At 39.6% G+C, this 27,556-nt stretch overlaps 1 protein-coding gene across 2 annotated transcripts; it reads right to left on the reverse strand.

Annotated features, from left to right (window-relative positions):
* On the reverse strand, nt 1-27,475 carry PANK3 (pantothenate kinase 3). Of its 2 annotated transcripts, XM_032989948.2 has the most exons (7): nt 26,806-27,475; nt 15,804-16,156; nt 13,725-13,978; nt 12,906-13,082; nt 11,171-11,294; nt 7,906-8,031; nt 1-6,519 (listed from the first exon to the last, which is right to left on the reverse strand). In XM_032989948.2, exons 1-7 carry the CDS (start codon nt 26,831-26,833, stop codon nt 6,469-6,471), a joined length of 1,113 nt encoding a protein of 370 aa, XP_032845839.1. In that variant the 5' UTR covers nt 26,834-27,475; the 3' UTR covers nt 1-6,468. The 2 variants fall into 2 exon arrangements, with proteins under 2 accessions (XP_032845839.1, XP_032845840.1); XM_032989949.2 differs by lacking the exon at nt 26,806-27,475 and having other exon boundaries at nt 15,800-15,888.
* Nucleotides 27,476-27,556: the final 81 nt, after the last annotated feature.

Genomic DNA, 27,556 nt, shown 5'->3' on the forward strand with positions numbered 1-27,556 from the left:
TGAACAATCTCAAATTATTTATTAGGAAAAGACAAAGTACTGTTTCAACATTCATACAGAACAAATGGTAATAAACTCAGGAAAATAAACTGTAAAACGTAGGCCCATTATGGAGGATTTGGGTTATGACAAAGTAAATGAAATCGAAACTTCATTCATGCAAACAAGCAGTAAAGAATTATTTACAGTTTTGATGGGATGAATTACAGCATTGGCCATATTTGCGCCCCAGTCAAATTACTCAGTGACATGTTAAAGGGATCTAATCTGTACATTCAATAACGAGAATCTATAAAAAGAAAAATAATTTAAACAATTTACAAGAGCTGTATTGCAGATGGCATAAAGGTATCATTTACAAGAGTTGTATTAACAGGTGACACAAAGGCATTAATCAGTAATTTATGAATAAAAATTTGTAGCACATATTTTTACATCACATCTTCAGTGTCTGAACAGTAAACAAGAAAGTGGAGACATAACATGAGTGCAATGTAATAGAATAAGGCAACTTAACCAAATGGCTCTTCGGAGAACTTCCATCCTACAAGGGTTTACAATTTATAAATTTGCCTGTCCGTTTTGCTAACCAACTAAAACAAATACGTGAAGACAGCAATTGGTGATTAGAAGGCCTGCATATGATGAGACAGTAGATGGAAAATTAAATACTCACTTGTTAAAATGCCAAAACTCAGGGATGTAAAAAAGTGCAGATTATCCAAAGCCCTCTATATCCTACCTCTATAACATCAACACACTAATTTTCATGTTCTAGATGTCATAATTTAGTATGTCTCAAAATACTAATTCACTAGTCTTATAATTAAGTTCTTCTGTAATGCACAATCTGTAACTAATATACCTCCTCCCAAAGCTTGTATTTACAATGTCCTTAAATTGATGCTAGAAGAATTGGGAAATGCTAGCAATTTATTGCAAAGATTAGCAACTGGCACACCAAATTTCAGTTTATTTTACAGGCAAGACTAATTAACGCATTTAGCCTTTAAAAATATTTTAAATGGGTATTTTTGCATTTTCAACAACTACCCCAAATGCTTAAGGTAACAGCTGATTTTCCCAACATTTTAGCAGAGAAAAAATGCCAATTGTTTTTTACTTGATAGTATTTGTTTAAACAGCTACAGTGACAAAACAAGGTGAAGGTTAACACTGAAATCCAGCAATGAAAAATCATCCATATCATAATGCACAATGGGAATGTTACGGGCCTTACAGAAAGCAGCACAGGAAGCCAAACCTGCCAATGACTTGCCACATTAACAAACACAATCCACATACTCTAAGAAAAAAACAAAAGGGAAACTTGAAATAAGGCCAAAAAATATTCGCAAATGATAAATTTTACGCCCATCAAAAGGACCAGGCCATAAATATTTTATTTACAATTTCTATTTAGAATCTTTATTTTCAACAAATGATTTAGCACCAGCAGGAATATGCAAAGTAGCATTACTGTGTTCCCCAGGCAGAAGACCTTGAGGCCAAATCTTGCTCATTAGTTTAAAAGCCCCCATTTAAGAGAATCTTCTACTCGGGTAACTAAAGTGAGCAGGATTTGGCATTCAGGGTATGCAAACCTAGACTGCTCAAACATATTCCATTAGCAATTAATAATTACAAATATATTACAGCATCTATTGAGATGTTTTCAGAAAGTGTGTTTTTAAGAATACTTAACATGCTTTACATGTGTGAAGTAAAACTAATAAAACAGGCTTCTTTGCAGACTTCATTTAAGTAATTTTATCACAGATGACAGAATACAGGTGATGTACTTTGGAATATATGAATGAAACTTAAAGAATGTAAGCAGGGAATTATCCCTCTATACTGCGATAAAGCAATTTTTACCTCCCATGGTCATGTCTGAGGACTTATTTCACCCATCGTATCCATAATGATTGTTAAGTCTGCCCCCTCTCCCTGTGCGTTTATGGGAAATGGAAAAATTAATACAACCCAAACAGTTACTGTATGTGTCAAGCGTGTTCCTAGCTCTGCACTGTGACCTACACCTACTTCTAGTCTGACCCACAGGTTTTTGTTCACTTTTTAACCTAAGCAAAGCTCTATTATATATTACATGTTTTTTTAAACCTACAGAATAATAATAAAAAGAGGATGTAGAAAGCCCTGTTGCTAGGACAACACTGACAAGGGAAAGAACTAGTCTCTTCCTGTGTGCAAATGGACTCAGGATAAAAAGCTGACCACAGCCTGCTCAACAGAACCGCACTGATTTTCATCTCTCTTCTGAAGCTCAATTAAACTGTTTCCTCAGGATTATACACATCTAGTATCCAGAACGTGAACAGAGAAAGTGATATTTAAAAACAGGTTGAATATAAATTTAGGCATTACTGTAAGTTAATGACTGAATACATATGACACCATCTAGTCTTTTAAGAAGCACAGATTTGCTCTAGATAAAAGACACTTTAATTAGTTCCAAATGTTAAAATCCCACCGTTATTCTGAAACATTTAGAAACAAGGAGTTATTCCAGCTTCTCTGGAAGTATTTTTTTTCCTAAAGACCTATACTGGATAGAGAAAAAGAGTTAGTATTACAACCCTTACAGGCAATCTAATCACCTTGCATGTATACTACCAACAACTCAAATGCAAGTATGAATCTCACAGTACTACCGAAGGAATATTTAAATCGTTATGAGGAACCAGAAGAGAACTTCTGTTCTTAATATACAGGCTGAGAGTAAGTGGGACAGTGTGGTCTCATGTTCTTTCCACACTGTCTCAAATTATGAACAGAGGTGTTGGTAGAATCACACAGGTGCTTGCTTGCAGAACACTACAGAGAGAGAGAGAAGGATCTTCAAAAGGCAGGTCAGACATCTGAACATCCTTTGAAAATCTGCATTGAACTATAAGACAAAGAAAGTATATCAGTGCTGCTTCTCTTGGAACTGTTAAATTTATTGAGGCTTTACTAAAAATAATGAAAAAGTGTTTACACTTAAACCTCTGCTAGCTTCAGTAAAGAACACTGAGGATGTGTTCATACCAGCTTGCTAAATATTCAAAATATATTGTAGAAGTACCCCTCTCATTTAAATTGCAGTTACCCTAAAAGTAAAACTAGAAAGGTGGAAGTGGTTAAGTTTAATATCCATACTAACTTGGAATAGTTTAATCTAAAAATTCTTTGGCCAGAAATAACCTGTACTTATCTGACTAAAAACTTGCATGATTTTTAGGGAGATACCGATACAATAAAACTGTGCGTAATACTTAGAAAGACCACGCTGGAGGGATGAGACCAAGAAATCCAAAAACATTACCCCAAGCTAAGGGCTACAGGGATAGGAAGCCAGAAAACTGACGCTGTTTTCCTGGCATCTCTATCTACACTGGGTTGAAGGGATCATCTCTATGGCCAATAAAATTACCTGCCATTTCTCTGGTAAGCAACACTGGTTAGAAAACCTCATGGATAAAGGCCCAGTACCAGTAAAAGTGGCATTATATGAAAAAATTAAAAGGCACTCACATGGCTGATTGAGCTGAAAACAATTACACATTCAAAATGAGCCTTACATTTTACTTTAGAAGAAAAATTATCACACAACTTCCCTCCAGAGAAGTGGTTCCACTTGAGAAGACAACAGTAGCCCTGAGAAAACACCAAATTTTCTCTACTGTACTACAACACATTGAATCAATTCACTCTAAAGCTGCTTCAACCAGTTAGCTTCGAGGAAAACAAATGGCAAGGGTGAAAGTAAAAACAGAGAGGATCGCAAAAATGCAAGTTAATTCAGTGATTTGCATAAAATAAACAAGCCTTTTCAACCTATTTAGAAGAGAATTTAGATGAAAAGACTTTTAAGGCTTATCTTGCAACTATTTGTGATGCCTAGCATTTCTACTGGTGGTAGAGTCAATCTTCGGAGACTCTAATAACAAGTTCTAAACTGACAGAAAATGAGATGAAACCCAAAGATGTGGCTTTACAGCAGGGCTTGAAAACTTCTCTGGTTGCTCTTGTAATGAAGTAACGATTGTGCTGATCAAACTAGCAAAAGGAAGCCATTTTTTCAGAAGCTCAAGGGAAGTAAAATAGAGGTAGGGCATACTTTTTGATTCTCACAGTAGTTTCTATACAGTACAGCTATTCAAGAATTACTCCATTAATTTATTCTGTAACTCTGTACAATTTAAAAATGCATCTTAGGTCCTATCAACTTCAAATGGTTTAAATTAACCATGGTCATTAGGTAATCATCTTCTACATGTGCTTCTGGTTAAATATACAAGTAACTTCTAACTACTGCTTCAAGAGCAGCTCTCTTTCAGTATCACAAAATGAGAAGTGAAGTAGCAATAAATACGGTCTAGAGGAACTGTTTCTAATTAAGCTGTAGTATGTGTCTTAAAGTACCTTACTTTACAAGAAAATACGCAGTTGGTTTGCAAAATCTTCAGGAGGCTGTCAAAACATTCAGAAAAATAAGTTTTTACAAAGTTTTATAACCAAATAAAGGTTACTTTCTATAGTCAATTGTAACTTAAAAGGAACAGTATACAGCATTTATAAAGACATTCTATAAAAAACATGTTCACTTATTTTCTGAAGTGCTCTGATCTAGCATTAGATCAGTTGAACTGTGAGTGTAATTTTGGGGGGTTTTGGTGGTGCTTTTGTTTTTTTTTTTTTCCTAAAATAAAACATCAAAGCAAGCACAATGAAAATGTAGTATGAGTACCAGAAAAAGCAACAATAAATGGAACTGCATTTGCAATTGGCATTGGGCTTAATGCGTAGGCTACTCTAAGTTACTGTACTCTTAAGGGACCACAGAAATAAAAAAAAAAAAAACAACCCCAAAATATGATGTTGGTATGGGGCTTTGAATTTTAAGAAAAGAAAGAAGACTGAAAATAGCACACAGAGGTTTCTAACACACTAGGTGGATGTGTCCATGAATACAACACATCCATGCTGTGGAATACTTGAGCGATCAGTTTTAAAAATACCTTAAAACCCAAGATATGAATGTGTTCTAGTCTGGTTGCTCTCATGCACTTATAGGAAATATTTAACATTAAAATGGTATCATAAAATTGGGTAGGTCTTTAGTCCACAAAGAGTCATATAGCTAATGACCGTTTAATAGTCCTACAAGTTGAAGATTTCATGCCCTGGCTTCAGGACTAAACTTATTACAATAATCACAACTGTAAATTTTAAAAGTATACAGAAAAACTCAAAAATCAGTTCCAGAGTACGGATTTTATCCAAAGGCCACAATTTGATAAATGTTTCCATATTGCAAGTGCACTAAATATTGGTCCATTTGGTGCTGCAATACAAACTCTGATGATGTCCTCAGCTTTCAAAAACAAACTTCCAAATCCAAAAGCAAGCTAACCACCTTTCATTTTTGCCATCTAATTAGATTTTGATCAACTCTGATAAAATTAAGGAGAAATCACATTTTCAGATTAGTAGGATGGGGCAGAAATTTTCCAAACTTCCACAGAAATGAGCCAAAGCATCAGAATTATGAGGTCCCATATTAAGTCTATTTTATAAGGATATCTTCAGTTCTCTCAAGCTTTGTGGTATCTTTACAAATAATGACTCGTGATGTCAGATTTTGTAAGAGACACCAAAAAAACCCAGAAGGCATTTTAAAAGTCATGTCCTCAAAAAAACAAAACCAAGCCCCCAAAATCTGCCTTCAGTAATCATTACATTCTTTTCCAAATCCAACCAGACCGAAGGGATCTTCCCAAAATACCAGCTGCATCTTTAAACAAATAAAGAAGGCAAGTGAATATCTTCACAAAACCTTCAAAGTAGCAACTGCTTAATCTGCTGCTTTGGCTGATATTTTGTGTTGCTAGTCTTCCACTGAAAATTAAAGCATTAATATTATTTCCATTACACATAAAAATAATTACTGTTCTTACTGTGGGAAGCAATTGTCTACAGTTCCCTCATCTCGTAGATAGTAGCTTACTGGTTTTAAAGTTGTTTCTTGTAAGCACACATTGCAAATTGTGCTCATAATATAGCTATAATTAATGAAAATAATTCTTCATTGATCAATTATATATAAAACTGACGGGCTTAAATACTCAGAAGTAAACTTGCAATATTGTGATGCTGAGCACTTAAAGGTTTGGCATTCCTTCTTCTGGAAGCTTGTTTTCAGAGAGTGTATTGCATATTAAAAGTTTGATACTGGCTACATGTACCAAAGAACATAAACGATATCCCCAAACAGTTCACTTTCAGTGCCCAACAGAGTGAAACCCCCTTTCTTATAATGGCAACATTCAGTAGCTAATCACTTCTTAAAAACAGTTACAGAAAATCTGCTATTTTCTTCTCCCCTCCCCAAATTTAGTTCCCCTTGCCATAAACAAATGTCATTCAGGTGGAAAATAGTTCAGTGTAGTGACATCTGGTATCTCAACTGAAATTTGGCAGCCCAAGAAGAGCACCGACAGCTCCGAAGTATCCCTGTTCAAAACAAACAAAAAATATTTCAGGTTCAAGCAAGGTATCAAATTCTGCACTAATCACATTTCCATGACAACAAAGCATCTGGTGGACCAACACTACAGAAAGAACACCATGCACTTTTAATATATAATCTTTAATAATAATTTTTTTAAGCTTTGTGAAACAAACATTTTATCCTTCTTATCTAGCTTAACTTTAGGCAATGTCACCCCAAGCCTCCCCATACACTGCAGGACTTCAAACACATGGAAATCAGGTTTGGTTTGTTTTTCCTAGAGGAGATGCATATTTTGGTTGCCACAGGATCTTCAATATCCATAGCAACACTATTCCTAAGGTGTAAGTCAAAAATTCATAAACTAACTGCACCTCACATTTAAAAAAAAAAATTATGTCCAGGGTTCAAAACCATATTTTTGACTGTATACTTACATGCATATAAAGAACCACATTCTCCTGTTGGGTTACTTTTCCCCTCTGGGGAAGCGAGATGTTCCCCCGCCCTCCATAACTATGAAATATAGAAGTGTTTGAAATCTACACTTGACCGAATGCAAGAATTTAAAATTTATCCAAGAAGAATCTGAAGGGTGTAGAACTAACACGGAACCATTCTGCTATTACTGCAGATACTAGCACCAGGACAGACTACTGTCAGTCTCAGGATGGGCAATAAAAGAAAAAAGTTGCGAGAATCAACTGAAGGGGAACAGATGTAATGCTGTAATATTTCCAGATCAACAAACTGAGGAAAAAAATTGCCAGCCAACTGTGCCAAGAAGCTACAAGTCTCCCAGCTGTTGCACATGTGTAATTAATATTGGTTGCCTGTATTTTAACCAAAACAGGTCAACTCTCTCAGCATTACATACTGATTGAACTGGAGAAGCTACCCAAAAGCAGGTTAGTCTCAGAGCATAAAATCACTACAGTGATTTAAGGTGTATCTGTGGTGGTATGAAATCAGTCCTTCTTAAAAGCAGTCTCAACTTTCAGGACATTGCTCAAGCTCAGTTGAGAACAATATAAGTGTTTCAAAGGCCCATGCTTTAGATCTCTCTGCAATCCTCTGAAATACAATACCTACTATTGTTTCCACACAAAACCAAGGAAAGACTGTTGAACCTCAGTGCAGAGCTTGACATTTTTTTGTCCCTCACCAAGGATCTCTAGTGTCAACTGAGATATCCCAAAGTGACTGAAGTACTTCCCTGGCAGAGAGAGCTATCCCCAGAGAACCAATACAGCATGACAAACCTCCTCTTATTTTCAGTGTTGACTTAGTCCCTGATGTCTCAGGATATCACACATAAGAGCTACTCAACAGATGCATTTCTGATTTATGGTAAAATAGTACATACAGATAAATGAACCACAGCATACCTCATGTTCTAGGAACAAGGCCTTCAGCTGGCCTTTTGACCAGTAATCCAGTGCATATGCAAGAAGCTTCATTGACAAAGTATTCACACGTAAAAAATTGCCAACAAACACAACTCTGTTTATTTTCTAAAAAGAGAAAAACAGCAAAGGATTAAGTCTTTTCACTGTTTAACACAGCTTTGAAAAATGAAGCTATGAAAGAAAAGACTGTCTTGAGGAAGAAAAAAAAAAAAAAAGCAGACCCCCAAAATGAACAATCCACAATAAAAATATGGTTCCAAAATTTAAAACACAGCATACTTGAGGAAAAGGAAAAACCATGCAACCCTCAAGAATTAAAGGACTTAATTAACAGAGAAATCACATTTGTGTTTCAAATCAAGTAAGCATTCTCAGTAATTAGGCTGAAGAAACAGCTCACCTAAAAGTAAAATAGAATGAAAAAATACTTGTATTTGGTAGAGAAGACTCAATGCCTTCATAGCCCTGTACAATGCTGCTTGATCCATATGCAACAAGGCAGCACTGTAAAGAAGCCGAAGACAGTAAGACATAACAGATATTCCTTTCATCTTCAGACTTCAATATACCTCAGCATAACATTAAACTAAGACTTAAATACTAGAAGTGATCTGTGAATTTTAATCAAGTCAAATGTAAAAAAGTGAAAATGGTTTAATTTTCCCCATTCACTGAAATAATCCAACATTATGTAGAAGCATCATTAAACACTGGTTTAATGATATAAGAGCAAGAACCAAAGAAAATTTAATTCTTAGTGTTTAAATAAGTGCTTAATTATGTTCAGTGAATATTCATATCCAAGTTGTTACAAAAACTAGTATGACAATTCAACCTGTAGTCAAATGACTAACATGCAACTGTTTTTCACTGTCTTGATTAGTTCACAGTGAAGACAAAGTAAACACACTGCTAAGGCACCCAAACATAATGTTGCTCTATGGCAGGAAGCCGAATAATTAAATCCATTTTGTCTTTATACATCAGTTCAAGATACTGGTTTGTGTATTCCTGCTATTTCTTATGATTTGTAGTTCTGTGACATAGTTGGAATTAGACCAAACCAACTTGGAATAAAGCTAATTTGTGCAGTTTACAAGTTCTGATTTGTAGTTGTTTACCCCCACTCTTGAATATAAATTGTATACATTTGCCTCAGACTCAGACTATGAGTATGTACTTTCAACTTCACCCTCATTATAACTCTTTTGTTATAAAGCTTTGGCATAAAGCAAAAGAGCCAAAATTAACTTAATACCTACAAAATAAACTTTCTTCTCCAAGACAGACATGACAGAAAGACGGAGAAGGAACTTGAGGGAGAACTTCCAGTATTAAAACCAGAAAAATATATTAGTCTGGATCCTAAGCAAAAGAAGGGTTACTGCAGCTAACAAGGTTGATATTTCTGAGACTTTCACATCCACAGCTTTTAAACAGAGTTCTAAATACAGTTACCCTTAGTCTTCTCTAAGAAAACCGTTACTAAACCTCAGTTATCCAAAGTTTGTTGATAATGAATGAGAAAATCCCTGGTGCTCCAACACCCGTATCTTCTATGCCTGAATTCGGTATTCTTTCCTAGGTTCTTGACTGTCCAGTGCTAATCATACTGGAACTGAACACATACTGTTTCTGTTGAGCAGTGCTTTGAGAAATAGAAGATGGCAGGAAACCGTCTCTGCATCATCCAGTAAGATAGGTGTCAAAACAATTAGAAGTCTCAAGAGTTGATAAAAATTAAAAATAATGTTTAACTAGAAGCAAGGCTTTCTATGAGCTTTAATCAGAGAATAATTTCAGCTTGATGAAACTGCTGGAGGCCATCAGGTCCTATGCACTACTCAAAGCATGTTGTTCAGCAACTTAAATACTGAAGCTGCTCAAGTCATATGGTTTGAAACTCTCCAAGGACACAGAGTCCACAGTCTCTCTCTGAGTCCATGTTTCAGGGCTTAACCACTCTCATTGTGAGCATCTTTTTTCCGTTATACCAATCAGAACTCCATTTGCTACAAGTTGCATCTATTGCTTCCTGTTCTTCTGCTCTGCACAGCTGTACCCTGGCAGTGTCTTCCCTGTAACCCTCTCTAGACAGTGACAACCATTCCACACTTCAGCTTCTTCTTCAGGCTTGACCCGGATTCCTCCACGTCTGCTCACACATTAGGTGCTCCAGGGCAGAGCCCTGTCTTGGTAACCTGTCTGTTAAGACTTGTTCTAGTTTGCCAGTGCTTCTCTTTTGGTGATGGTGGTGGCTGGGGGGAGGAGAGGGGGAAGAGGTCATGCCCAGAGTATCACCACCTCTGCTAATGCATCTCAGTACAAGGTCAGCCTTCACCGCTGCACATGTACACTGCTGATTCGTGTTCAGTTCATCTTGTCTGCCAGCACCTTCCTCCCTTCTGCAACGCTGCTCCCTACCTAGTCTGTATACCACCTTTTGCTTTTGCTGTGAGGATGCTATCCTGGAAGATCAATGAGCTATTTTCGTCTCCTTATGCCATTGGGACAACCGCCCACAAGATCTAGCTTCCTAAATCCTCCCAACACCAGAATCCTGTTCTACTCAAGTCCATCGACAGTCTCCATTCTGCTACGTGCCTTCTTCACTTTCCTCAGGATCTTAAACTCTACAGTTTCAAGGCTGTCACTAAAATCCCTGACCATTTCCTCACTCATGAACAGCAGGTCCAGCACCATGCTTGCCTAGTCAGCCTGCCTAGCACTCGTGTCAGAATATTGTCCCCAGCACACTGAGAAGTACAGATTGCTTGTTATCTGCCATGTTACCCTTTCAATAGAGGTCAGGATAGTCCCTCATGAGAATCAGGACTTACAGGTCCTCTTGTGACCCATGCTGCATGTGTTTGTGTACACATACTTAAGTGGGCCCACAATTATCCTGTTTTTGCAAGGAGACTTGAAGTCCTTTCATCACAACATCCCATGCTTCCCTGCTCCTTCACTTACCTGTAGGCTTTGGGCTTCGTTCCCTAATAAAGCTAGCTTGAAGCCCCCTCATCAGGTTACCCTCCCCACTTGCAAGGATATCCTTGTCCCACTTCTCCAAAGACAGAATATTCTGAACCAATTGCTAGGTCTTTAATATTACATTAATTTCTTTGTTTGATTTGAGAATGTCCTGAAAGGTTTAAAAATGATATATCATTTTAGCAGTCATTTAATCTGAAACCAAGTAATAGACGTATAAATAGATCATTTCCTTGTCAGAAGCTTTTACCTCATTTACTGCACACATCCGGGCAATAGACCCAATATTATTGGTGATGGTGACCAGTATGGCTCTTGCAAGATCTTCTTTACTAACAGACTCTCTCTTCTCTTTGTAGATCATATTTCCAAAACTAGAACAGGAAAAATCTTCATTAAGTACAAAGTGATTCATGTGCATTTGAAGTAATTTCAGAATGCAATTTTTATGCTATAACAGAACTTAAGTCTCATCTCTGTTCTTAAGGAGCTCCCTTTTTAAGTCTGTATTAAATACAGCAATTTGACAACTGACACTATAATGTGTGTATTTATTCCTTCACACAAAACAGTCAATCTTGTTACAATAATGACCCCTAACAAAATACTTTTGTTTAGATTATTGACTTCCATGAAGAATCATCTACAGCAAAAAGTAGTCTTATTCTTAGGCAAGACTACTCTGCAAATCTAGTTACTGTAAATTAAGTCAATGCCTATGTCTGACTGGTGAGTCCTCCAACTCCTCATGATTGCTTCCTCACTCACAGTATCTATCCAATTCTCTATTGTCAAAGTAGAAATAAACCAGAGGTGAGTTGAATGGTTTTATGATAGAACACAATCCTCTGAAACAGAAAATAAACAGCTGTCAGAGTGCAATTCAGGTTGTACAAATTAAGAGTTCTAGATTAGAAAGGCATTTCCATTACTACACACAGTAGATCATTTCCCATGAATTATAAAAAAGAAAAAACAATAAAAGAATCCATAGTTATACATGATATTTTACCACTAAGGACCGTGCCATATCTAAGTCAGTTCTGAGAGCCAGAATCCTGATTATTCTAAAACTTAATAGTCATCAGCAATCCTAAGGGTCTTAAAAAGTAAATGAGAACAAAAAGTACCTATATACAGAGAGAGTTAAGATGTATTGACTAAAAGTGTAAAGCTTGCACATATTAAAACCTCTCAGCACATACTCTCTCAAGAGGTTTGGGCTCAGCTGGCTGGAGAGCGAGAAGAATTACGTTACCATGAATTAAAAACTCTTATTACTGAATAAGAGCAAAGATTTAATGAACTCTCTTATATACATACTAGTTTCGCTCCTAAAGTTTATTCTTCTTACATTTCTTAAGGGTAGAGAAGTTGTAACAGCACCAATAATCTTCCTCTACAGAAATGAATCTTGCAGCTATGAAAAAAATCCTATGTCATTAACAGTAAAATACATTTGTTCTCATGGTGCAAACTGTTTAGGTTCAACAGCCTTCATAAGTGATAAAAGTATTTAAAACATTATGCCAGGTCCTGTACTGACAACCATGTATCAAAAAAAGCAGACTTTCCCAAAAAATTAAGAGATACTAACATAAGAGCAACACAAATGCCATCTTATACTCACCTTCCCTCTGGACAATGGCCCTAATAAAAGAATCTAGGAAATCAAAATGTAATCGGATTTGTTTTTCCTCTATACTCTGTTCTTGCCACTCCTGTGATCACCTCACGTTCTGACTCATGTACAGCTGTATATGACATACCACATGACGTTTCCTCAATACCTAGCTAGCAGGCACCTGCAGTTTTTAGGCTTTAAATCTTACAAAAACTGAGTATGTATGCTTTTAGGATAAAAATGTAACTTGACTACAATAAAAGTTTGCAAAAAGCAGTTTTCTCTGTATTAATTGTTTAAGTCTTGATTTTGAAGGCCCCCAAACCAGCAAAAAGAACAACAAAAAAGATCTCTTGCTTACCTGGATGCTACAGCCCATCCTGGCAAGCCAAATCTTTCGTAGTCTCCTCCATAAATATCTCGAACCAGCTTGTCAGCGTGTGTGCTGTCTCCTTTAGATGCCATTTCCAGAGCTTCTTCAAAACTTTCACAGCCCGTCAACAAACTGCATAAACCAAGAAAGGTCCCTCCACCTAGACTAAGAAGAAAGAAGACTGGTTGCTTTTAAATAGTATTTTCTCTCATCAAAGATTATTATTTCTGACTAAGAAAATAAACAAATAAAGCCCTCTAACTTAGATACCAAGCTGTCTGCTTTCTTGTTCAAGGTTTACTACATAAACAGTCAATCAATTTAACATTTTTATGTCACTTACAAGAAAATAGACATATATTAAGAGCTAACAAATAGTTATAAACTCTCAAAAGATAAGCTGAAGACGTAAGAGACAAAATCCCTAAACACCCACATTGTGCCACTGACTCTGATCTTTGATCATTTACTGTAAATCACGTGTGGACATATTTATTCTTATGGAGCAAGAGAAACAGGTTCACTGGACACACTATCAAAACTGAAGACAAAACCTGTAAAACTGTTACTACAGAGCACTTCTAGCACTCATTGATTGATAAGTAAGATACTAGCTAAACCTCCTCAATAACAGAACTATGGGAATGGGCTTCAATGAATGCAGCTGTAAATTAAAGATAAAATCCTTTTCCATATTACAGAATGAGGGAAGAGGTAGGTGGGGGAAATCAGGGGGAGGAACCACTTTGAAAACAGAAGGCTCACTGTTCCACAGAGTAACAACCCCAAAGTAGGATTTTAAGTTACCTTGTTCCAGTTACTCTTTTGTAGTTGTCTTTGGAATGGACTGATAAAATACTGACTCCTGAACCAATGTTAACAACCAGCAATGGGTATGGATCATCCAGGTTAAAAGGCATCTTTTGGCATCTCTCAGGATCTGAGGCATTTTCAAAATAATAGCACTCTGCCTGGCCATTGAAGCTGACAGAGTCTATATACAATAAGCCTTTGACAAGGCAGTCAAGCTCATCCAGTTTGTGCAGCTGGAGGTTTCCAATCTGTGTTAAAAAAGAAGATGACAGTGTCAACATGTTCTAACATTGCTTAAACACGCTACAAATTTGCAAGTATATTTGTACTGCCTAACTTTAAGAAGCTATCTTGGGGAACTAATTCAGGAACTTCAATCCCACTATAAAGCCAACAAAGAATTCAGAGGTAAATTTTGAATACAATAATTTGCAAATTACTCTATCAATCTAGATCTCAGACCTGACTCAAGAAAAGACAGGCAGTATAAATATCTGCTTTGGTAAACCCAAAGATAACTTGAGATACTCAGACATTAATCCACTGAAAAATTAGCAATATTTTTCATCAATCAAAATCAAAAAAGGTCAGCAAATATACTAGAGGCCCCATCAAGTGTCATATTGATGAAACTTGCACATCTTTTCAAGGTTTGTGTGTTTTCTCCCCCATCTTAGAACGCAAACAGTCCTTTCTAAGATGTCAATAGTTTTATCTACTTAAGATAAAAATGTCAGTGGCATCATATTAACTACTCTTGCAACTTTATTAAAACTCCAGGAATCATAAGAAAACTACAGATCAGAAATTCTACAAGACTTTAGGCTCGTTACAGTTCTTCCTGTTTTGCACATGACATTTAAGCTGCTGTTCTCCAATAAAGCAGAAAGACAATTTCACATGTGCTGTGGATTCCAGAAAGGCTGTAATATTGCACTATACTTACTCTAATTTAACTCCAGGCTTTCACAAAAAGGATGATCATGCTCTCTCCCTTACCACAGCAGGGAGTTCCAACGGTTATAGCATCCAATTAAACAGCTAATTCAAGAAAAAACTCCCATAAAGTCTATCTCTCGATCAGGTGAGCTCACATTTAGAAAGCAGCCTGCAGTTAGATTATGAAGTTGCATAATCTGACAGGATTGCACATTGCTGACTGACATCAGTACCAGATCACAGCACTGTCAGTCCCCTCTTCTTCCCCCAGGCCCTTCAGCTTTTCTTGCCATGGCACAACTGTGAAGCTTCAGTGTTGAGCAGATCAGGGAACTGTTCCAACATAAAATATTTCTGTGGGGTTTTAGATAACGAATTAGTTCTGCTGTACAAATTGTTACCCTACCCCACAAACAGTGTACCAGCTCAATACAAGACTGGCACAGGAATGGAAATACAAGCAGATTTTTGAAACCAAACATTCTGCACTATTTAAAGTCTTCTTCTCTAGAAGTACAAGAGATCTGTAGCCACTTTAAAACTAGGACATGTGCACACTGAGTACTGTGGTAAGATTCTCAGTTAGTAACATCTTTGGATAGGAACTGCATCTAAAATGAATGATCCTTTTTGATTGTGAGGGGAACAGTCAAAACACCTCAGGAAAATCCCAAACTGAAAAAAGACTGTCTTTGAGCTGTGTGTTTTGCCACAGGTCTCTAAACAATGCACTGGACTAAAATAATGAGGATAATCCCACCCACAAACACTGAAAACCTATCATCAAAAACTGCTTTGGAAGGAAAATCCAAAGTGACTGACACACCTCAGCAGTTTAAGCACATTTCCCATCAGAGAAAACATAGATTACAAAATGGTGAACTTTCACAAAGATGTCCTGCATTTCACTGCACTAATGGAATTTTCTAACTAGCTGTTAGCATTAGGTCTTCAGGGTTATGATGATGATGTCAGAAAGCATATTTCTAGATTATCATGCATAAGACTGAAAAACAAATGAATAATTAATAACTTTGAGCATTCCACAGTTTTTCCAAAATACTGTTTATTTTAACCCATCATCAGCAATGCTTTTAGCATCAGCTTCAGTACAAGGAAAGATAGGCTACCTACTGTGCGAAAGTCTTCTTCAAACTTGTAAGCGCCACCGCCAGTGGCACAGAGCACCGTATGTAGTGTTGAAAAGTTTTTATTTCTTCCCATTTGGATAAAAGTAGGCAAATCATGAGTTGGAAATCGAATAAAGTGCAAGTTTCCTCTTCGAGCAAAAATCGTTAGGTCTTTCAGCTCAAGATGAACATCTCGAATGCCAGTGGATCCATAGGCTACATTGGAAGTCAGATATTTGCGGATGCTCTTCAAGCTTTCAACTTCTTCCTGCTCCTCCTCTGCAGTGATATCAATAGGTTCAAAATATGCAAGTTTCACCAAAGTTCCCCCAATGTCCATGCCAAACCATGGAAAAGCTGTGAAGATACAAGAATTGATCAATTAGCTTTGTTAAAGAACAAAAGCAATACATATAACTTAAGGCTACACCAACACTATACTTTTCAACAAGACAGACATTAACAAAAATCATCACAGCAACAAAGAATTAGTACTCATTTCCTTACAGGATCTTAAAATATCCCTCCTGACACAGGTAAAAATAGAAAAAAGAGCAACTCTATTTACACCTTTAAATGCTATCACATGTGCTCATAAGGCCCAACTAAAAACTCCCCTAACCATACTGTATCTTTCATACCAACTCATAAACAAATTAAACATTCTTTTTTTTTTTTTTTCACAACAAAGGATTAAAATAACCTTCATTCCTAAAATAATAGTTTTGACATAGTTTAGTACAAAGACTGCAATGCACACTGGTGAGAAAGCAGGTTACACGTTGTAGCTAACCGTGGCAGGACAGGTGTTCCTCCTGTTATCTTTTCCTCACAAAACATGTTTTGTTTGAGAGAGAAGCATTAATTTATTTGCATGTATTTTAAAAATTGAGACAGTAAAGATGTCAAATTTATGGAGATGAAAAGAGCTGTTTATACATCCCTTGAAGTCACAAAGGGCTAACAAAAAGTACTATTAACAAGTACATGTAAGATAAAAATTAGTATTATTGAATTTAGGTTCCATTTTTCTTTTTTTGTATCTTGGATAGGAAGGGGGAATTTCTGTACTACAAAACAACACCACTAAATCACAGATACTTTGTCACTTTTGTGAGATGACTGCAATTCTTAACAGGGATTCTATGATTTATGTCACCTAGGACCATGATTTGAATACACCTATACCAATAAATCTTCCTAACCACGTGCGGTAAAGAAGATACTCGGCAACCCTACAGCAAAGACAGCATCTTCATCTGAAAGTTTCCGCACTGTAATTTCCTAGAAACAGTGTTTAAAACTTAATCTGTAAGTTTAAAAAAGATCCTGAACATCCATCTCGGAAGCTCGTATTTTTATTTCCTAATTGAATGTAACTTGATGGGTTGTTTGGTTTTGGTTGTTTTGTTTTGTTGGGGTTTTTTTTGTTTTTTGTTTTTTTTGTTTGTTTGGTTGGTTGGTTGGTTTTTTTTTTTTTATTTTATGGTTTGGTTGGGGCTTTTTTTTTTTTGCTTTTGTTTTTTTTAATATTCTGTAGTTTCAATTGATTTCTTCAGATGCAATTCATGTATTATAGAAGCATGAAATTCAGGAACAAAACCAAAAAGATGTTAACATGGTCATCATTAATGGCTTGCCGTCCAAGTGCAGAGCAGTGACGAGTGGTGTTCCTCAGGGGTTGGTTTTGGGAGCAGCTCTGTTTAGCATCTTTGTTGGTGACATGGACAGTGGGATCAAGCGCACCCTCCGCAAGTTCCCCGCTGACACTGGGCTGTGTGGTGGGTGACACGCGGGAGGGCAGGGATGGCATCCAGACGGACCTGGGCAGGCTGGAGAGGGGGGCCCGGGCAAACCTCATGGGGTTCAACAAGGCCAAGGGCAAGGTCCTGCCCAGGGGTCGGGGCAATCCCCAGCACAAACCCAGGCTGGGCGAGGAGTGGCTGGAGAGCAGCCCCGAGGAGAGGGACTGGGGGGGTTGGTGGGGGGAAAACTGCCCGTGAGGCAGCCCCGTGCGCTCGCAGCCCAGAACCCACCCGTGCCCTGGGCTGCAGCCAGAGCAGGGGGGGCAGCAGGGCCAGGGGGGGATTCTCCCCCTCTGCTCCGCTCTGGGGAGACCCCCCTGCAGTGCCGGGGCCAGCTTGGGGGCCCCCAACAGCAGAAGGACCCGGAGCTGCTCGAGCGGGGCCAGAGGAGGCCACGAAGATGCTGGGGGGGCTGGAGCAGCTCCCCTGGGAGGCCGGGCTGAGAGAGTTGGGGGGGTTCAGCCTGGAGAAGAGAAGTCTCCAGGGGGACCCTCGAGCTGCCTCCCAGGGCTTAAAGGGGGGACAGGGAAGGTGGGGAGGGACTCTGGGTCAGGGGGTGTGGGGTTAGAACGAGGGGTGACGGTTTTGAACTGCAAGAGGGTAGATGTAGATTAGATAGAAGGAAGAAATTCTTCCTTGTGCGGGGGGTGAGGCACTGGCCCAGGGTGCCCAGAGCAGCTGTGGCTGCCCCCTCCCTGGAAGGGTTCAAGGCCAGGTTGGACAGGGCTTTGGGCAAACTGGGCTGGTGGAAGGGGTCCCTGCCGATGGCAGAGGGTTAGAGCTAGATGATCTTTAAGGTCCCTTCCAACCCAAACCATCCCATGATTCTATGATCAAGAGTAAGATGTAGTTATGTTGGATTTACGTTACCAGTGGGATCTATCCTTGAGAAGAATTGCCTACCAAAAAATTTTAGTGTATTTAGTCAAAGCTGGCTGCGTGCCAGTTCATTTATTACATGAGTACAAAAGTTAAAGAAACTTAAAAGTTGCTTCAACTTTCAGGAATGGATGTCCAGAGAATATTGTTAGATATTAGAATGAGTTGGTAACCTTTCTCAACTTGAAAAACAAAATTTATATACAAGGGTAAATTCTGCGAGTAAAATCTAGCTCCAAGTGGGAATGGAGTTCTATAAACCTGGTATCTGTTCTATAAAGCTGAGATCTAAGCATAAAGTCACATATGAACTGACTTTACAACTGCATACCTGACTTGTTTGCACTGTGACTCTGGACATAAGAAAATCTGTCATGTTACTGTTTGAACACAATTAACTGATGATTTATTAAGTGATCTCACTAAGTTTCAGCCTCTTCTTGTAAACGATGTCACAAGACCAAACCAAAGGGAAGTTGATTCACCCAGCAGACCAGAAAGTGTCTGTAGGAGTCAATCCAACCCATTCAGAATTTAGCTAGGACACAGCAAGCCAACTACTATCTAAAACACTCGGGCTTCTTCCTGCTCAGTGGGCCTACTGAATAACTAGGATCTAGTCTTCCACAACAAGAAAGAGGGGGAAACAGCTAAAAGTTCAAGTGATGAGCTTAAGAAAGATTGGTGCACATCATGCCCGTTTGTCAGATGATCCACCCTATCCCACCTTAAATGATCCAAAAGGCTTTTGCAAATATAGCATTAGTTGCATCTCTTAAAATATTAATGTTTATAAATCTTGTATACCTAGGAAAAAACAAGAACAGTTGAACTGTAAGGAAGTTTATTCCATAATTCAATTGAGAACATATTTTAAGCAAAAGAATGGGATCATGCTGTACAATATCAGTTTTCTGGGTTAACTGAGTGATCTTAACAGCAATTTAAAGATTTTTTGAAACTGAATAGGTCAGTTTTCACCTCTGTGACAAACCCCAATAAGTTTCACATTTTTCTATTGCAAATTTGTCAACACTGCGCTGGTAAGTATATTGCTCAAGTTTCATTTACAAGGTGGAGGAGTTCTGACAAGCAACTGGGCCCACGTAATGTTAACTTACTTCTTATACCGTCAATCCAGAAGAAGATATTACACAAGGATTCTTGTGTATGTAAGCCACTCAGTTTATATACAGGTCTAGCAAGGAAAATTAAAGCCACTTTATTTTCCAGACACAGAAGGGATACACATACATGACAAGCGTACAATCAGTTGAACTGTAGCAGCAATTTTGGGACTGCAAGGATACAAGATTTGTCCATGCTTGGGCTACCTTTAAATATTAGAAATACACTAATTCTATAGAGTTAGAATGTAATTGTACATGGACACAATGTGGAAACCTTGTGAATTCTCCTCCTATTGCTGCAGCCTTCAAATCAATTTGCTTTGGGTGGATCTTGGCTCAGGATCCCTCCTACATGGAAGCAGGGCAAATGGAGAAAACAAGAACCTGTGTGAAAACACCAGTTCCTCTTCCAATTACTGAAAAAGTGATTTCATTTTCAGGGTTAAAATAAGGTCACAGAGATTCAGGATGGAGGACTGCTCAGAAAATACACTATGGAGAGCATGTTCAAGTTTCCTACAAGACTTCCCCTCCAGAGGGCAGCCAGGCTAATCATGGCAGTGGCTAAAGATGACACCTCTACTTTAACTCATGCCACACATACAAGAAAACTGTGGATTACTTTACACCGCATATAGGAGCACTCTAAGGTGATGTTGTTATTCTTTGAGGCATGTTTGAAGCATAAGAGTTTTCACTCTATATATGGTATCTGTAGCATATAGACCAGCATCTGTAGCTGGTGTAGCCTCTCAAATACATGAGAATTTTAATTCTGAGGCAGTCTTGTATTTGAAAGCTGTCTTGGAAAAAGACAAAAATAGTATGGTACATACCTTGGGCTGGGAATATAGAAATGACTCTATAAAAAATATTTTTATACCCATATTGGTGGGTCATGCTTGAGTGAGATATTTAGGAGAAGAATGACGACAGCACAGTCATTTGAAAAAAATATCCCCAGACATCAGCTTGATCCTGTGGCAGTCACAGTTAAAGAAATGTGCCTGGATAAGACCAGTACCAATTGCACAACTTTTGGTCCAAGCTTATAGCTCTGCAGATACCAGGTTTGAGGATTTGAGCAACTGTAACCATTATGCCACAGCTTCAATTCATACGAAGAAACAATGCACCTACATTAAGACTGGGCTTCTTCTGCAGCTCTATGGGAATTTGGTCATTAAACGATTTTTCTCTGCTCTTCCTCTTTTTTAACTGTTCTTACTTTTAGAAAGACTCTACAAAAAGTGGTGCACAGCTCAGAATTAGTACTTGCTGAGAATTTAATTGCTATTCACAGAAGAAATCCAGTGTCCTGTCTTTTCAAAGTTTAGCTCCTCTCTGCAGAGGACAGCTTCAACTTGAAAAAAGAAAAGCAAGACCTGAACATTTTACTCAACAAGTCCAACTGCCTTGGATAGACTACATAAAACTGCTTCAAAAACATATAGTCTGATTTTAGGAAGTCAAGCCAGGCTGTATTCAAGAATACATAAAATAGATATTTTTACTATCTGAGAAGAGGCTAATATGCAAATGCAAACTGGGAAGTCAAATCCCATATGGTTTAATGTAATACTTCAAATAGAACTGTCTCAAACTGGACAACAAGATAAGTATCACAATATCCAACCTTCTTAACTCCAAATCTAGATTTTCTTTCACTCCCCAGCTCTGCCAGGAGCCACTGTGGTCCCTACGCAGACACAGCATGCAGGAGCCTTTGCTATAAAACAACGGATTGCTTCATATATGTTGTGAAGATAGCTTTGAGAGGCAACCTGCTCAGAGTTAAAAAAATAATAACTTTTAAGAGGATTCCCTAGAACTGCTTCCTGCAGCGTAGAAAAGCACTTCCCACATGGGAAGAGTGCTGTCACAAGGTGATGTGGTCAAGTAACAATGTAGTATTTCCACCTAGTAAGAAACCCCATGATGATGGCTTCTGGTTGTTTTTTAAATTATTCTTGAGAGCTACACAGGGAGGCCTCATTCTCTTGTGTTTGCACTTCTCAAGTTCTTGGCATACATAATTTCTGGCAGCAATCTTAAGGGTTACTTCTATCTTATCATATAAGGTCTTTATATGCCAAAAGGAAATAATTACAGTAAAAAGTCTTTCTCATGCCAATACAAGCACAAAGGTTAAAGTGTTTTCCTTTTCTATGGGTTCTGCTTCAGCAGAGCAGAAGACCTTTGAAGTTCTTCACACTGACCACAACCTAGTATTTTGACTTTGTACACCCATTTCGGATCCAAAGCTGCAGGAGTTACACATTCAAAGGCTTAACTACTTCCTCCTTTTTCAGTCAAGCATAAGATTCTTCAGTTTAACACACTATTTGTATTTAGCTTTTAAAGACTGAGAAACTTATTACTGGTAAACTCTTTCCTATGAATGTAATGACACATTTGAAACACGAACACCTTTAAAATAGTTCCTTCTCACCATAAGATAAAATAACAGTCTGGGTCAACTCTGCATTAAATCAACAAGAACTAACCTTCAAAGAAGAGTAGCTACCTCCTAATTCAAGCAGGGAGTTTTGCACCATAAAAAAAACAACCAACCAACCAACCAAACAGAATCACAGCTGCCAGTGACAGTAGAGAACAGGCTACCAGGTTTTTTTTTTGTAGAAAAGCTTACATATTATTAAGACGTAAGACTGTTGCACTTCAAGTACAAATGTGGCTTGAAGAACAAATGCCAAAGCATGCTGCAGTTCGTGATTCTATATTGGCTTAAGATAGAAGAAAGGAAAATGATCATGAAATCACATGAAAACTTAAATTTACTTCTGCCAGCACTGCAACAGTGCTTTATGAAAGTAGTCAGTATTATCAGCTCTGATGCACAAAACTTACCGTCTAATTCAGCTCAGTACGTAGCTTTTGATAACAAAGCTAACCTTGATCCCATTCTTATCTGATTACTGACAAAACAAAGTTCACTATATAAAAGTTATACTGAACTATTACACGGTTAGTGTTTACAAACACAGAAACTGAATGTATCTTGCAGTTTCTCCAAATGCATTTTCCCCTGTACATGCATTCATTCTTATCATGCTTCCAGTATTTCCTTAAAACATCTGCATACAGCAGAGTAAAAATTAATGGCAAACTCCAGCATCTAAATCAGCTAGCAGTCTAAGGTAACTAACGTGTCCAATGGGACAAGTTAAGAGAAAACACAAAGGTTGTTGAACTTCTAAATCAAGTGAGATGAACCTGATGGCTAGGCAGCAAAGTGCTTTTGCTGTGCCCAGTTACACAGAGGTGTGCCTGTGAGCCTCTACAGCGCAAAACTGCATATCTAAGGTCCTTAGTCCTTAAGATACTGGAGAGTTTCCATGCCTCACTAGTTTTGTAACAGATTTTTGGTTCAGATTTCCCAAATCCAGCTCAAAACAGATTTGGGCTGGACAGAATTAACACCCGGATTAAATATATCTGACACACACTGTCACATCCTCCCATTTCCCTCGTGGGAAAACTTCTTCATCAAGCTCTGTAAACTCACCACACTTTCCCACTCAGCCACCTCTAATCACGCTACAGAAAGGCCACATTTGCCAGTAGGAGGACAGGTGGTAACTGGCAATTACCATATCTGCTCTTCATTAGGTTTATCACATCTACAAGTGGATGCCATGTAAAACTAATACAAGACAAAATATCGCTGCTTTCATCATCTCCCTCCTTGCTCATTCTGTTAATTTTGTTGACATTTCAGCAGCAATCTCTTTGGGGATAGGTGTTTTTATTACAGTGAGATTCAGCATGCAAAGGCATAATCTAACACTCAGAGAGGCAAACACAGTATAAAGCTGTATCTGGCAGTATTAACCCATTACTAGAAATATTTTTTTCTATTCCAGTGAAATGAGAGCCTGTAACACCTGCTATGGGCTAATAATCAGCTTTCAAGTACTAATAAAATGCTAGGATACCACAAGACTAAGCAGCAAGTTCTGTGAACAGAAAAATCAATTTAAAAGAGATTCTCCAGCCATCTAAATAGGTTTTTTTATCAATTTTACTCCACAAATCCTGCATGGGATCACCATGTCCACAATGCCTACATGTGTCTGTAGAACCGCATGAGAGAAAATAAACTTTCACATTAGAGAAAATAAAAAGATTTTCATCTTGTCTTTACATTGATACAGCATTTTGCAAATCTCTACTAAGTACTTTCATACATTAACGTGTCTCAATTTACCTCAAGGGAAATGCAGGCATTTTTTTTTTCCAAACTATTTTTAATAAACAAACAAAAAAAAAAACTGTAAAAAGTAACATACACTGTGTAGTAAATATTAGAAGCCTTTGCCTTTCCTTCAGCAGTCCATTACACTCCAGAGCCAATATGAAGGGCTCCACCTCCCCTGAAAAGCAGAGCATGCTGGCACCTTCCTGCTCTCAGGCACCTCGCCTTCCCCCACCAACATGAAGAGCTCTCTCTGAATGAGTGGCTCCTCTCTTCCCTTTAGACAGATCTCACACAGCAGCGGTTCTGCAACACGCTTTGCCCTCACATTTATCATCTCCACCCCCAAATAACCTTTGGAAGTTTCTCTTAAAATTGCCAGCCATTCTTCACCATATGCATTTCCTCAGAAGAGCCATCACACAGCTGCTGGTTGGAAGGGTCCTCCGGAGGTCATCAAGTCCAACCTCTCAGTCACACTAGCAGGAAAATTGCCAACGCTAGACGAGGTCAACTACTGCTTTGTCCAGTCAATGTTTGAAGACCTCTGAAGTTTTTTAAGAATCCTCTGAGAATGGAGACTCTACAACCCTCTCCAGCTTTCACTGCTGCACAAACTACTTAGTAGAAGGTTTTCCTAATGTGAATTTCTGTTATCCTCCTTTAAAATGCCTATCACCTCCAATCACTCGTAAAAGAAATTTATATGGCCCTTTACTAGCCTCTTTCCAGACTGCTAATGTCAGAAGCCATGCTCCATAAATTCAGCTGCATTTCTTACCCTTTTTACAGCAACAAAGTAGCAACAGCACTAGCCAGGTGAAGATCTGCAAAGGAGGACAGCACAAGCATGTGGAGGCAGTGTGTCCACATCAGAAATTCTGAACTTGCTGGTGTCCCCATTTCACCCTCACCTCTCTTATGACAGACACGGCACTTAGCACAATCGTGCTTTCTTTCATGATGCTAAACATCACAGATAAAATTACAGGTAGGCTGAAGTAATCTTCTCAATTCCACTTTGCAGGCTCTTAAAACAGACTAATAACCTCTTGTTAAATAATGATTTACCATTTTTCCCCTGCATCAAATTTGGCTCCAGCACAGATAATTAAATACTCACTTCACCTAAGAAATGTATATCCGTTCAACAATTGTATTGAAATGTGTCTGCAACTGTCTTAGCCAAATAATTTGTAACTAGACAGTCTAAAACTGGTACTGTGAGCCCAACTCAGCTTTCAGGTCAATTTGAGCATGTAAGTCAAATCCACAGCAGCATTTGGGCACCAAAGCCCCTGAACATCAATGGACATTTCCATCTTTAGCGCTTTTGTGGATCCGCTCCTCTTCAAACATCCAGCTGCTCTCCTACTTCAGTCAGCGCAACTAACCAGGAGCAGAGATCTACAGAATGAGTATAAAGTTCATCTCCTATGAAATTAAGTGCTATTATCTTTAAAAAAGCCATTGGCTTCAAAATACGTTACAGAGTCAAGACGAAATAAACAATGTAGTTTGGCACTGTATTCTTTCCCTCCACTCCTGCTGTTCCACTTGTTTCCGATTCCCATGGTACAACCAACAAAATTCAAGTTCAAGAACTTGAAGAGTGCAACTACAAATCTGGCATATTTAAGCAGTTAAAACTTCTTGATGACATCTGCTGCTGTTATTTAAACATGAGTTTTAAATCCACCACTACAGAAAGCAAGTCTTTGAGACCCAGCAGAGACACCCCTGAAATTAGAAGGTTTCTCACCATTTTACATTACCAAACCACTGTAACATCTTACAGCCAATTACTGCTTTGGAATTTTGGTATCATTCCTTAAATATTATACCAGGGGAAAAAAAAAAAAAGAGCTGTGTGCACTGTCATCTTTGTAAACATGACTAAAGTCAATTCAGCAATTTCCACACATGGGCAGTAATAAAAGGTGATGGCTATTTGTGTGTTGCAAGATTAATATTTAGGGTTTCCTTAACCCACCACAAGAAACAAAGTATTTTCACAGCCAAATTCAATCCATGTTTATAGCTATTTCTAGAGCTACACTAATACTTCCTGTGGTAAATACATGTTTGGTGATTTTCTTGTTAGGCTGCTCAAACAGTGTATTTAAAAATATACATTTTCAATATACTCTCTTAGTTGTACGCTCTTCATGAGACAGGGATGCCATGTGACTGAGAATAAGAGTAGGCCTAACTCTTTAGGACTAGCCATGTTTTCCCTACAGTAACTCACCCTGAAAATAAGTCTCTAAGTATGATCACAAAGAAAAAATAGCTTCACTCAGCAGAGAAGTACCTGCATTCCTCTCAGCTAAGGTACACCTGTGTAAGTCTGACAGTTGCGTTGACTTGAACAGCTATGTATCTGTTACACTGGAAAAAAAAACGCCTGTAACATAGACTAACTTCACCCAACGCAATTCTCTCTTCCCACAAAATATCAGTAGTCTTAGACATTTTGTTTACATTCACCTGAGTCTGAACCATGTTTGTGCCCTCCAAAACAAATATGGTGCTCCAAAGCAATAAATAATAGGAAATATTACTACAACTGTGCCTATTAATGGGGAGCATTTAGCATATTTTAGTGAAGGACTTGTACTCAAATATTAACAAATATTATCTCTTAAAAAAAAAAAAAAAAGAAACCCAACAAAAAAACTAACAAACAAAAGCTGATTAGCTCTTAAAAACGGATTAAAATCAGCATTAAAACCAGCACCCGTACGCCAAAACCTGATTGCTCTCTACTCGAGGAGAAGCCCTCCCCACGCCAGCTCCGGTCTGTAAGACTGCCCGAACCCCGACACCTCACCGAAGAGGGAGGCACAGCGGCGAGAAGGGCCTCGGCGGCACCTTCCCGAGCCGCGGCTCTGAGCCACCCGCAGAACCGGCCCCCGCGTCCCGCCACGGCGCCCACGACCGCGGCCGGCGCTGCGGCACCCGCGCCCTTACACGGCTTCTTGGCGTCCTTGATCTTCATGGTGCGGCGGCGGCGGCGGCGGCCCGGTTCGCCGGCCGGCTGGGGCGGGCGGGGCGCGGCGCCGCGCTCGGGGTGGGTGTCCTGCCCCTCGCCTGATGGGGCGGGAAGCGGCGGCAGCGGCTCCTCGGGGCCGGCCCTCGGTCTCCTGATCCGCGGCCGGTGGGCGGCGGGCGCCCGCCTCCTCGGGAGCGGCGCTGGCAGCACCCGCCGCTACGCCCGCGGCCCGGGCAGGCGCTCGTCGAGCGGCGGCGGCCGCATCGGCTAAAGCGGGCTGGGGCGGGGAGACGCGGCGGGAGGCGGCGCGGAGCGGCCCCTCACGCCCGGCCCGGCGCGGCGGCTGCGTCCCGCGGCGAGGTGCCGAGCATCGGCCCCGGGGCCGCCGCGTCGCCGAAGGGCGAGCCCTTCCCGCCGCCTCAGGGCGCGGCAGCGCCCGGGGAGGAGCGGCACAGGGGAGGCTCCCCCGGCTCGGGCGCGGCCCGGCGCGCAGGGGCTGCCCCGCCGCCCGCCGCCGCGGCCCCTCTCGGCAGGTGGGCGGCCCCGGCCCTGCGGAGGCGCCGGCCCGGCGCGGAGCCCCTCCGGCACAAGATGGCGGCCGGCACCGGGGAGCCGCGGCCGCGCCGCACAATGGGGCCGAGGCGGCGCAGCGGCTCGCGCGCGCCCGCCCCGCCGCTGCCGCAGCGCTGCCGCCCCCCCCCCCCCCCCCCGCCCCGGACCCGTCACGGG

Source organism: Tyto alba, unplaced genomic scaffold, assembly GCF_018691265.1.
Source record: "Tyto alba isolate M040663 unplaced genomic scaffold, T.alba_DEE_v4.0 Super-Scaffold_17, whole genome shotgun sequence".
Classification (NCBI taxonomy): domain Eukaryota; kingdom Metazoa; phylum Chordata; class Aves; order Strigiformes; family Tytonidae; genus Tyto; species Tyto alba.

What these genes read in the sequence shown, in the direction of transcription:
- PANK3 (XM_032989948.2), bottom strand. Translation starts at nt 26,833, where the DNA reads ATGAAGATCAAGGACGCCAAGAAGCCGT. An exon ending in GGATGTGTGCAGTAAATGAG is followed by an intron (nt 8,032 to 11,170) that starts GTAAAAGCTTCT and finishes TTCTCTTTTTAG; the next exon opens with AAAATAAACAGAGTTGTGTT. An exon ending in CCTTGTTCCTAGAACATGAG is followed by an intron (nt 6,520 to 7,905) that starts GTATGCTGTGGT and finishes TGTTTTGAACAG; the next exon opens with GGATACTTCGGAGCTGTCGG.